Here is a 13,496-nt window from a genome sequence, read left to right as displayed (position 1 = left end):
TATCAATTATTCGTTCGTTTTGGAGCATAAAGTCCGACAGTCAAGTGTCTGCCTTGTCGTGTTTGCTTCTTTGAAACGTCGAGCCTATGCCTGTCGAAGAATAGGCCGGTGAGGTTGCTGCTGACTACAAAGGATTCTCTAGGAACTTATATTATTCATGGAGGCAGTATAACAGAGTTTAGAAGTGTATAAAATAACTATAAAATAGCAATTCAAAGTCCTCAAAATTTAACACAACACAAATGCGCACATATGGCACTAGCTAGAACAAATTCAAACCTAGAAGTACATTCTCTCACAAGACATGAGGGGAAGGGGTGCAACTTAAACTCACTGAAGAACAACCCCAATTGGGGAAATGCACTAGTCCAGTCATTGATGCTCACAACCAAGCGAACTCTACAAACGAAAATACAACAAAAGAAGCAGAGGAAATGAGAGAACACAACATAAATCTGCCAAGCCGGCCATATATTTCACATTCACCACAAATTGAAGACATGCTTAGATCTAAGAATGGAAATCGACTAGATCGCTCGGTATGTCGTCAAGTTAAAAAAAATTCCAACGTCGTAGCACACATCACAAAGCATATCTAAAGGCCACAACAAATCTTTAAGATTTTTTTACCTCCCTAATATTTGGGATGAATCCGAGTTTCCTCCCTAAAATCTATAACTCAGCCATGTATGATCCAAAAATTATAATTTTTACTACAGATTAAGCAAATAATGGTTGGCCCACCACAAAAATTTCACCATAATTGGACAACAGAAACTGTAGCTATAAATTAATTATAGAAAACTATATATATAAAGCTACAACAAATATTTTATACTAAAGTATACCATATCATATGTTGACTATATAGATCTACTCATGTTGAGTCCAATAATATTGGATTTTCTATTTTATAATTTGTTTGTGATTTACTACGATTTTCAAAGATTCAGCTAAAATAAACATAAAAGAAAAAGGAGAAAAATTGCTGCCACCTCAGCCTCAAACCGCTTAGGGAGGTCATGTGACCAGTATCGCGAGTTTGAGGAGCCCAAACAAACTTATTTTAGACATCCGTAAGCAGTAAGACGAGGTATGGCGAGTCACCACGGCCTAGCCGCCTAGGCGGGCTAAGGCGACCATTGGCGGAGCCAGAATTAAAATCTATCTATGGGGAACCTACTACTACTCATTTGTACATGCTCTTCAATTTAAGCATTGGTCTGTTCATGCCCAGAAACAGTCCTCTAAAACCTCTTTATGCTTACAACTGAAAACATTGAATGAAACATATATCAAAATTTGCAAATGTGGTATAGCAACATGTGCAAGTAGGGCTAAATTAATAGGTTGTCTGATTCCATAATCCAACTCTCCCCTCTTAAATTTTTTCATTCCTGCTTGCATCTAAAATTGGGCAACGTCAACGGTTAGCAGCGACTGTAGCGCCATCAGGGTCTTGAGGAGGATTAGCGAAGCTTGACTGGGCGGCTCCATTTCCACGCTATCGAGGGCAGGCTAAGGCTGCACCGGCCTTGCTTCCCGTCCGCCACCATTACTCATCTGACGGAGGCGCGGGAATGGTGGCCGAGGGCGACGAACCGCGAAGGTAGTCGAGGGTGACAAACTGATGACGGGCGACGACGCCTTGTACGTCAATTTTTTACGATTTAGCTTCAGGGAAATGGGCTGCAGTACTAGTGGGCTCGTCCTGATCATGGGGTGACGCCCCAAAAGTCTAAAGTCTAAACGAACAGACCACAACAGGTTTCCATGGCGGGTGCAACTCGTAGGAACTAGCGCCAAGGGTGGGCGGTTTGTTGGCCACCAGGTGTGGCGGCCGCCATGGCTCGCCATACCGGTGGCTCCACCACTGCCTTAGCCCAAAACAAGAGGAGCGCCTTGTCACCTAGGGGACCCCTAGGCAACGCCATGAGTACCATGATTTTTGTACAATACTATAGCAATGCCTGGCATACTGATGAATTGGCTTCTAACAACACCTTCTAGGGATAGACGAGACCTTGTGGTAAATTCATGTAAATTTGTTATTTCATCAAAAGGCTGGGAGTAGCTAGAGACAGTATTTCATCAGGATTTGTTTCCCCCCTCACTTCAAGAAAGCAAATTAATCTGGTCTTTTTAACTTACAAAAACTGAAAACATAAATGAAAATATACACGGGAGATTATATACAATTAGAAGTTGCTCTCAAGAATAACTTCATCTCAGTGCTTACATGACAATACCCATGTCACGAGAAGCATAGTGACCACCTCCTCTACCTAGTAAAACCTTTTCACCATTCGTGCATAACATGAAATGAGTTCACGCGTGCTTAACTAAACAAGAAATAAAAGGGGACTGAGAGGGTAACAAATAAATGCGTACAAAGAAAGGTCAAATTAGGTGAATACTATCGCAAAGATGCTCATATTTGGAAAATACCATCGGATGTGACGATGACTTGTGGGCACTGCGTCCACATGCTAATAAGAGACACTGATGGTATTTTACATATAAGATGAATTTTGTGATAGAATTTTCTAAATTTACCTAAATTTAAAATACAAATAGACACATTATCATTATGCTAAAATACATATCCAATAAAGCAAATGATAAATAAAATGTATGTTATCAACAGTGGCATACACAAGAAAGCTAGATATTGGGTTAAGCAAAATATCCATAGCCTAGGGTCTTCACGATGAGACCGGATAATTCTAATTGCAAAATATCCATAGCCTAGAAATCTATTTGTGAACACTGCTTCACCTAATGAGATAAGTTAAATAGTTATCGATGTAGCTAAAGGAACAACACTTATAGTTTCAATTTGTAATTCATCTTCACACAAAAGTTTAATTTCCCAATGATATATAATGATACCAACACAACTCCACTCTGGTGTCTCGCCTGTGTGCTAGTATCACTAATGCATTCCTAATTTGTAGAATGTGCAGTAGCAGGTTCTATATCCTACATTCTATGGAGGATAATACTTTGTATAGACTGATCTGACAAAACTCCCATCAATGATATGACAGTATGTAATACAGGTCCTACCTTTGTAAAATATAAAAGTAACATTACGTAACTAAGCATAACAACAGGTTTTGACTAACACTTTAATAAAATATCAAAGCATGTAAACTTTGGTCGGGAAAAATAACAGCAAAAATTGTTTCTTATAGCTTAACCAAGTTAGTTCTGTATTCTAGCAAGAATGGAAAGTTTTCCTGGTAATACTAATATTAAACGTACATGTCTAGAACATTACCTCATTCTTGTTAGCAATTTGCACAACCATTTGCTTGACAATTCGTATCTCTTCGGAGGTACCAATTATTTCAACTGGATGTTCAGAAGAAACATTCTTTATGCCTTGGACCTACGAGAAAATCAAGAGCTTTAGTTTTGTTGTCTTGCAGAAGAACTGTCATCATATTACATTTAGGAGATAATTTCATCTGAATATAACATGCCAGTGAAATGAATATTAAGTTGAAAATATATTTAAGACATGCGAACCTTTACATGTGTCCCAGACCTAATCTGTATGTTGTCAATGGCTGCACAAACCAGCTCAGCATTCCTTCCGATATATACCACTTCAACCAATGTCTGCCAAAAATATTTTAGTTAGAAAATAATCATAAACAAAAAATTGCCTCTAATAAACAAAAAATTGCCTCTAATAAAAAGTAATGGATAAAACAACCTCTTGAACAATTTTGTTGATAAGCTTTTCAGCCTCTCCGATATCATCAGTTAAACCTCTCAAAGTTACTTCTCCAAAATCAGAGCTAGTAGTGGACGACATGTGAACCATAACTGCTGAGTAATGTGCAACATGTCTCATTTTATGATGCCCTCTACCCTAAAGAAAAGCGATCTATATTGATTTGAGATTTCAGTTAACAAAACCATAAGGTAATAGAAAGTCTTAAGCACACCATACATTGTTTAACTATTAAGTTAGCTAGCTAGTAAACAGTTGTTTGATAGTTAGTAAATTATTGTAAAACAGCTGTTTGACAACAAGCAGTAGTAGTAGCAAATTTGAGTTTTGCTTTATTTGAAACACTATATCACGTCGGTTAGTGTAGCCCCAACTTAGATGTACTATTAAAAGACATGTACCCCTCATAAGTTTGTAAGTTTGAGTTTCTGAAATATATTGTATTAGGTTCGTCAACCCTTCTAATTTGAAGATGCAGATGTGCAATAAGACTAGATGGCAATGGAGGCCATCCTGAAAGCGCTCCTGCTTGAGAGGATCGGCTCCATTCGCGCCAAGAAGACAAAGAAAGATGTCTAGGATGCCATCCGCGTGATGTGTGCGTCGGTATCGATCGCATCCCGAAATCCAAGGCACAATAGCTGAGAAAGGATTTCGAGATGATTGCCTTCTAAGATGGAGAATCCGTCGATGACTTTGCACTGCGCCTCACCGGCTTAGTTAGCATGCTCGGCGCACTTGGCGAACCCATCAAGGAACAGTGTTTCAGAAAATGCGCAGCAGCATTGGGATGATCAAAGTCTCAAGACTTAGGGGGTAAATAATAGAAAAGTCTTCAACACTTCATATATTGCTTAACTATTAAATTAACTAGCTAGTAAAACTATTATAAATAGCTGTTTGTGAGGATCAATGGTGGTTACCTTTGGATGGTGAATGATTGACAATATTGAGTGGATTTGATGTATCTCTTGGCTCGTGATGTGTAGATGTAGGATGCGATGTGACAGTCGCCGGCATTATGGTGAAGGGCGAGCTCCAGCTTGGGTGCAATGTACCATGCAGTGATGATGGGCAAGCAAGAAGCTTGATACCGATGCATCATGCGGTGGGTGAAGGACAAGTGGAGGCTTGGCGCCAAGGGACCCGAGGAGTCCGAGCGGTCCACATGGTGCGCGATCAAAGCAAGAGTACATGGAGAGTAACATAGTGATGAAGACGGCGTCGGCTAAGTCAAGGAGGAAGACGATGGTAATTTCGAGTAACCTGCCCCTGCGGTGGGAGCGCGAAAGATCTTGAAGGCATCGTGGCACTTGGCGGGAGGTCGGACATGCGTCGACATCGGAAATGGCAGGTTTACCGGTTTGGACCTCAAAACCGGGGGCGCGTTTGGTGCAGCTAGATGACTATTGCGAAAGGCACGTGGCGTTATCGCGAAGCTTGCGTCGAGGCGAAGCGAAATCGTGAAGGTGTGGTGTCCATCTGATGCTTTAGGAAAAGATGGGCGGTTTTACCCCTAAGGGGTATTTGGTTTGTATGCTTAATGGAGGGGTATTTTGGTCATTTGCCAAGGCATCTATGTATGGAGAGCGGGATGGTTGATGTTGGCTTCCAAAAAGCAAGAAATTTGGATCGATTGTTCCCCAACAAAAACTAGTCCATGGAGGCATGGCGCCATGCAACAGATGACAAAAATTAACATAGCAACAACAGACGACCGAGAGAATCATAAAGTAGGGAAGCTGGCAAAAGAACAACTGAGTCAGTTGAACTGAGCAGTGGGTAGCATTACTGCAAGGGCTGGCAAATAAGAAACATGTTACTACTACTAGCGAATGGTAGTAGCTAAGATCGAGAAGATAGGCAGTCGGGACAGGATTAGGGTTGTGCGCTTGCCATGCGGCCACATCACTGACAAAGAAAGATGTAGGCAAAAGGAGGCACCACTGCACTGTTGGAAATATGCCCTAGAGACAATCATATTTCCTTGTATTCATGATTAATAAAGTGTTCCTTGAATATCCATGGATGACAACTTGTATTGATTAATGCTTATGTGAAGTATTTGTGAAACTCTTTACTTGTATGGATATTCTAAAGTATTCCTAGTCGGAGTTCATGTGAGAACACACATGAATATTAGACTAGCACATGTATTAGTTGATTGACTATGTTTCACAAGTCATGGACATGGGGATGTCAAACTAATAATGTGGGCTCATGTGAGACATGAGATTGAACTGACCCAACACGTGATGATGACTTCTCATTACACAATATGTACACTGTGTCCTAAGACCTGAGATCGTCGTATGTACTCAAAATGTGAACCGACTTACTTAGGAGCCATCAAACGCTGCACTGTAACTGGGTAGTTATAAAAGTGGCTTTCGGGTCTGTCAAGAAGCATGCTGTGAGACATGATCGGTCAAGACGGGATTTGCCCCTCTACAAGAGAGAGATATCTCTGGGCCCCTCGAGTGATTCGGATTAGGAAATACACGGTCATGCTAGGGTTAAGAATTAACCAAGGATTCCGAATCACTGGATCAAGAAAGAGTGGCCGGCTTCAAGCTAGACCAAATATCATAAGACAAAGGGAACAACATGTATATGATATTGTGGCGGCTCGTCTGATATGATCTTTGTGTGCGTATAGGAGTTGACAAGGAGTGGTCTACTATTGGGCCGAGTAAGAGTACTTGGGCCATGTCTATTCGTATGTGAGCCCATAGGGTCACACACTTAAGGGAAAGAAGCCTGATAAGGATAAGATCCAAATTAGACTGGGCTTAGGTAGGCCCAAAAGGGGGCGCCCAAGGTGGGGCCCAAGACAACCCACCTAAGAGGCTATATAAACAGAAGGGGCGCCTAAAAACCATAACCCTTGCTACTATTCACACAGATGAACAGTACCATGAACAGTAACGGCGCGCTACAGTGCTCCCCATGTTCCTCCTCCTCGTGCATCTAGCCCTAGTTCGTTCTCGCAGATCTAGCAATCCGGAGTGCGAAGCTTCTTCCCGTATGTGTGGACTTCGTGGAGGTGCTGCGCTTGCTGCACAAGAACGAGCCGTTCGTGAGGTGGTTCACACAACTGCACTGCCGGTTTCCATCTGCACTACACCGACGCGCTACAGAAGTTCCGCAACCGCGTGTCTAGTGGTAATCCCGTGATCTATAACTGCAGTAATCCTGGTTATGCGGTAGAAAATTTTTATTTTTGCTACCCCCATATTCCTACATGCACTAGCAGCAGAGAAGCACTCTTATTACTGAAGCAAATAGCATGTGATGAGAAAGATTTAATTTTATAAATAATAATTAGATAAAAAATTGCAATAGAATATCAATACTAGCCGCGCAAATGCGCAGTTCACCTCACTAGTTGTTTTAATTAGGAATGGAAATTGTGGTACCCATATTTTTTTCTGTAATCGCGCCTGAAATTAAATAAATTCAAACACAAGATGACAGCAGCTCAACCACATATACTCGTCAGACAACTAATCGTCAACAAATGGGTCCCCAATACTAGAGCACGAGCTGAAATTGAACTGAGCTCCAAACTTGAAATAGCCAAAAAAAAATCAATAATGCTCCCACAGGTTGCTCGGCACACCAATAGATAGAACCTGGTCCTAGCAAAGTTGCTCAACTCTTCAACAGCAAATTGATCAACAACTACACACTATTCAAGCTCATAGCTTCAAAACAATAGCTCACTAATTTAGCAACCATGTATATAGGCATGCAAAAGAGAACAATAGAGATGTAGATTCACATGTTGTTTCTTAGCAGCCCTTATGCAAATAATGGGGCCAAAACTACAGCCATCACAAGAACAAAAAGCAGAGTAACTCCCATCGGACTCATGCCAAAATCTAACATTCTGGGACAGTCGTGATTATTGCAACTAAACACCATCTGCAGTACAGTATGTTAAATTTAGCACCAAAATTCATGACCGGAGGTAAACTTTTGCCTATCATTTCATATGTTTCTTCTGACTAGAAAAACAACTCAAGGATTCTTCAAATAGGAGTAAATGTGCCCTTACTTCTTGTCTCGTACTTCTTCCGTCTCAAATTATTAGTCGTTTTGGTTTTTTTTTCAAGCGAACTCTACAAAGCAAATATTGACCTCTCATTTCCAAGCCAACTCTATAGACCAAAATACCACAAAAGAAGCAGAGGAATTGAGAGAACACAACATAAATCTGCGAACATCGTAGCACACATCACAAAGCATATCTAAAGGCCACAACAAATCTTTAACACCCCGTTTGGATGTCTGAATTGAAGGCTGGGATTTGGTATTGGAATTAGCTGCCTTCAATACCTGGTGTTTGGATGTGCTTGGTATTGGAATTAGGAATCTCCTCCAATACCGAGCTCGGCATTAGCCTTCAGCCGCACCCCTCACTCGATTCGGAGCTCTTACCCTCTGTATTCATCGGCATTGGCTCTCGCATCCCCCCGCTGCCCCGCGCCTTCCACTCCGGCGGCACGGCTCGGCCCTCCCCGGCACACCTCCTCGCGGACTCCGGCACTCCTCCAACCCCTCCACGCCGCCGCGGCCCACGGGCGGCCGAGCTCCCTCCACGGTGACGGGGCGAGGCGCGGTGGAGGCCATCGCGCGGTGGTGGATCTGCGTGAGCTCGGCCCTCCTCCCTCCTCGCGGACTCCGGCGCTCCTCCACGCCGCCGCGGCCCGCGGGCGGCCGAGCTCCCTCCACGGCGACGGGGCGAGGCGCGGTGGAGGCCATCGCGCGGTGGTGGATCTGCGCGAGCTCGGCTCTCCTCCCTCCTCGCGGACTCCGGCGCTCCTCCACCCCCTCCATCGAGGGTGGCCGAGCTCCACGCCGCCGCGGCCCGCGGGCGGCCGAGCTCCCTCCACGGCGACGGGGTGAGGCGCAGTGGAGGCCATCGCGCGGCGGCGGATCTGCGCAAGCTCGGCCCTCCTCCCTCCTCGCCCCTCCTCGTCCCTCCCGGCGCGGGCAGCAGCAGCTCTGCCCCGGGCTCGAGCTCCCCGGCAGAAGCAGCAGCACCGGGTGGCGCCATCCCTCCCTCTCAACCGCCTCCTTGCCACGCCTCCTCGCCCAGGGGACCGCGCACGCCTCCGCCGTGAGCTCGGCGGCATCGAGCTCGCCGACCTCGAGCTCCGCCTCGCCGAGCTCGGACGGATCGGGCCGGGGCGAAGAAGAACAAATACCAATTCTATGCGCTTGTACATCCAAACAGAAAATTAATTTGAGTTCTTTCCTAAGATTCTAAACGCCAATGCAATGACATCCAAACAATAGAATTGGAATCGCATCTCATTTCAATACCACGGCTGATTTGGTATTGAACCCAATTCAATTCCATACCCTCCAATTCAGACATCCAAACGGACCCTAAGTCTTTTTAATAGAAAAAACTTTTTATTTTAGTTTTTCTTATGAATGCATGGGAACCATGGCCACTGCTGATATCCTGATACCCAGCTTGCTCCGTTGCTATTCTGAGCAGTCGTCGTTCCATCAAAAGACAATTGCTCCTCCATGAACGTGGAGCAGCTCATCATGCTCCGGCGATGAACGCCACGACGCGGTCCATGAGCGCCTTGGCCCTGTCGCACTCGGGCTTCAGCAGGAAGAACACGTGCTCCTCCCCTTCCGTCTCCAGCCACGCCGCGCTCCCGGGCCACGCGCTCGCCGCCACGGCGTCGTAGTACGCGCGGTCCCTCGCCACCAGCCAGTCCTTCTCCGCCGTGCACACCAGCATCCGCTCGCACCCGAGACGCTCCAGCGCCGGCGCGCCCGGCGCGGTCGGGTTGATCCTCCGGTCGTCCGCGCCGTCGGCCGCGTCCGGGCACGCGCACGCCCACACCTTGGCGGTGATCACGACCGCGCGCTCCGGCTCCCCCTCGATGGCCGTGCTTCCGCCGAAGAACGGGTGGAGCAGGACCGCGCCCTCGATCCTCGCCGCGTTTTCCGCAGACGACGCCCTCACCAGCACGTTGTGCACTATGTTACCGCCGGCGCTGTCGCCGGCGACGAAGACGCGGGACGCGTCGCCGTGCTCGGCGAGCCAGTCGTCCCGCGCGGACGCCGCCCACTGGAGCGCGGTCCAGCAGTCGTCGTAGGCCGCGGGGAGCAGGTGCTCGGGGGCGAGGCGGTAGTCGACGGACACCGCGAGGACACCGGCCGCGGCGGCAAGGGAGGTGAGGTAGTTGTGGTACGTGGCGGACTTCGCGGACTCGAGAATGAACCCGCCGCCGTGGAAGTAGACGAGGACGGGGAGCTTCTCGCCGGAAGGTTCTTGGCGCTTGGGCAGGAAGAGGCGCACGGTGAGGCCGGTGGCGTCGTCCAGGACGACGTCCTTGGTTGCGACGCCGCTGGCATCGTCGTCGACGCCCGCGGCAACGAGCACTGGTCGGTGGAAACGATCTATGCGGCCGCTCTTGTAGATGCGGAAGTGCTCCGGGGCTTCGAACACCACCTCGTCGGAGTCCGGATCCATGGCTTCCTGTCAGGATGCTATTGGCTGGCTTCGCGTTGCAGCTTAATCTGCAAGCTTCACTGCTTCAGGAATAGAAGCCGGCTTTATTTGGTTTCTCCGCACTTGAAGACAAAGGACGTGAGAAAGGACGGGGTAAATACGCGCAGCTGTGGCGATAATTCTTATGTGACAACGTGACAAATGCAAGGTGCGTGACCCCTGACGTCCTCCTAAGATTTTTTTTTCCCAGAGCCTAGTTCATCAGTGTCCCTCGGCCCGTTTGTGTGCTAGTAAAATAGTGACAGTTTGACCACTAATTATGATGTCAAATAAAGACAGTTTACAAAAATCAACTTCAGAATCCCGCGCTAGTGACCCTGAAGAATTTAACGAGGCCTTTGACCGCGCGATTAGAGGATGGTTACTGTAACATCACTGTAGCAAATCGTCGATTAATTACTGTCATTAGATTCGTCACGAAAAATTATACCGATTTCTGAAAAAAATTTGTAAATAGATTTTATTTAATACACCATACATGCGAGATTCTTTTATAGAATGGAATAGGATGGGAAAGAAACAAGGCCCTCGTCAGCCGAACGGGATGACATGGAGGGATTGACGACTATCGCACTGGGTCTGTTATCCTCCATTGTATTCTTGGGGTCTGTTATCCTCCATTGTATTCTTGGGGTCTGTTTAGTTTATTTTGCAAAAAAAATTTGTAAAGGAATCTTGGTCATTCGAAGTACTAAATGAAGTCTATTTGCAAAACTTTTTGCATAAATAGGTTGTAAATCGCGAGACGAATCTAATGATGCTAATTAATCCATGGTTAATTAATAACTAGCGGATGGTACTGTAGCATCACTGTTGCAAAATCATGGATTAAGTAGACTCATTAGAATCGTCTCGCGATTTACAGTCCATCCATGCAAAAAGTTTTATAAATAGACTTCATTTAGTACTTCAAATTAATAAGATTTCTTCGCAAAATAATGCGTTTACGGCGTTTTTGCGTTTACTGATAAAGAACTAAATAAGGCCTTGGTTCGGGATGACAAGGGTTTGTTTCTACGGATTGGACTCGCAGACACAACGGTACATAGGTGTATTGGAAGGAGTTCTGTCAGAGTGTCAGCAGAACTTGATTTTTTTTTAAGAAACAGGAGGGGCACACCCCTACTCTACTGAGATTGATTCAAAGAAAGACCCCAGGTTTATGTACAAAGTAAGTGGAGAGAGAGAGACGGGAAAGAAAAAATAAAGAAGAAAAAAAAGGAGAAGAAAGAACCAAGATTTGATTCTATGAAGAAGTAAAGACATTTCAACCATGAAAAGTCTTTTGCAACGGTCTATAGACGGGTCCAAGTTCTCAACATCCAACTGTTCCTGGTGACCCAAAATAGTCCAGGCCATGAGGATGATTATTTCGATGAAGAATGGGACCTGTAACTTTTCCTTTATCTGCTTGAAGATATACAGTGGTAGTTATGACTACAGCACCGATGGAGGCTCAACAAGCTTTAGGCCTCGTTTAGTTGACTGTGTAAAGTTGTAAAAATAGAATTTGTGCACATTTGAAATATTAAATATAGACTAATTACAAAACTAATTACAGAACTCATCTATAAACTACGAGACGAATCTAATGAGCCTAATTAATTTATCATTAGAGCATGTGTACTGTAGTAATTAATGTTACAATTTGTGTCTAATCATAGCCTAATTATGCTCATTAGATTTGTCTCGCAATTTACAAGTAAACTATGTAATTTATTTTTTATTTCGTCTAGATTTAATACTTCATACATGTAAGATTCTCTTTCGATGTGATAAATTTGGAATTTTGAATTGCGCAACTAAACAAGGCCTTGGCAAAATTGCAGCGGAGAAATAAGTGAGTTCTGTAGAGTGTCAGCATGGCTTTGTCTCTGATTGGAGGTCAGGTATCGCTTCTCTTCTGAAATCTGAATGCTGATCGTTCGTTTGAGTTACGCTCGGCACTTTCAGAAACGCAGAGGTTAGTTAGCCTGTCGCTTGAGTTCGTCGTACGTGCACTTGTGCAGTGGAGGATTGCGGATTGGCAAGCTTGAGGAAACGAGAGGACATGCTCTTGTCGTCAGTTGCGTCCTGTTGAGCACTTGAGCTGAAGGCTTGGTCCAGTCTCCTCGATGGGGCCACGGCGACCCCACGATCTCCAGCGCGAGGGTGCCGTGGCGCGCCATCCGCATCTCCGGAATGCAGCCGCCGTGTGAGGCGACGAATGGCAAGCGTGCTCCGACAGTGCCGTGCCGTCCGCCCTACCTGCTGTGCTCCAACCCGATTTGGCAGGGGAGCCGCACTCCGACGTGCTCGTCGACGGCGGAGTCTCGACGGTCGCGGCCCTCCGTGCACCGTAATGCTGCCGCGCTCCCTTTCTTTCTCCTCCTCTTCCTCGTAGTACAGAGAGCCATGCGATGCGATGCGACGGTGAAAGATGCAGGAGATGTACTTGTGCTGCTCGATCCGATACCAGCATGGTTTGAAGACCTAATGAGATGTGGAGATGAGCAACCCGCCAAGCCGTGCATGAAAACAGCAAGCAATACAGCCAAGTGGCGATAGCCAGCTATGTGCTGCGTCAGTCTCTCCGTCCTCGAGAACTAAAGCAAGGTTTTCTCCCATACGTCCAGAGATAAATATAATCGAGAACAGCAGAACCGAAGCTATTTTCGAGGTTGGAACTTATTGTCTTTAACTTTAACATGATGAGCTATGCTTCTACACTCTTCGTCTTTCCATGAGTTCTGCTCTTGTTACTGAATATTCGTACGTTTGACAGTTTTTCACTCTGTTTACATCCCCCCCCCCCTCCTTTTTGTCTTTTAGGTATGGTGTAGGCGAGGGCCAGTTCAAACAAATTTCGAAAAAGAAATCCACGGATAGAAAACCAAGCCAATCAATTTGAGAGCAAATAATGCTGACTAGTTACCCTTAAATTGTTTATTTTGAATATTAAGCCCCAACGGTTCCTTGTTCAGACATGCTGTGTACAATAATGAGAAACGTATGTATCTAAATTTGTCAAAATGACCTATAGTTTTGAATGGAGGGGGTACCTAATAGCCTAATACATGGAAGAGAAACTTTGTCATTCATGAAACTCAAATATTAGAGACCTCTACCTTGTGCCATTAAAAAAGATCGAAATTATATACGTACCACCGAAATTTTGAAAAGTCCCTTTGTACCCTTGTTTGAAGTTTTTTTAACCTATGTGCCACT

General features: G+C 45.3%; 1 protein-coding gene across 1 annotated transcript; it reads right to left on the bottom strand.

Moving 5' to 3' along the window:
- Window positions 1-9,143: 9,143 nt before the first annotated feature.
- LOC120660900 (tuliposide A-converting enzyme b1, amyloplastic-like) lies at window positions 9,144-10,311 on the bottom strand. Its single transcript, XM_039939566.1, has one exon. The coding sequence runs from the start codon at window positions 10,248-10,250 to the stop codon at window positions 9,309-9,311; it is 942 nt and encodes a 313-aa protein (XP_039795500.1). The 5' UTR covers window positions 10,251-10,311; the 3' UTR covers window positions 9,144-9,308.
- Between the last annotated feature and the right edge of the window lie 3,185 nt (window positions 10,312-13,496).

This window comes from Panicum virgatum, chromosome 2N (genome assembly GCF_016808335.1).
Source record: "Panicum virgatum strain AP13 chromosome 2N, P.virgatum_v5, whole genome shotgun sequence".
NCBI classification, from domain to species: Eukaryota; Viridiplantae; Streptophyta; class Magnoliopsida; order Poales; family Poaceae; genus Panicum; species Panicum virgatum.
This window is presented reverse-complemented; position numbering and strand designations above follow the sequence as displayed.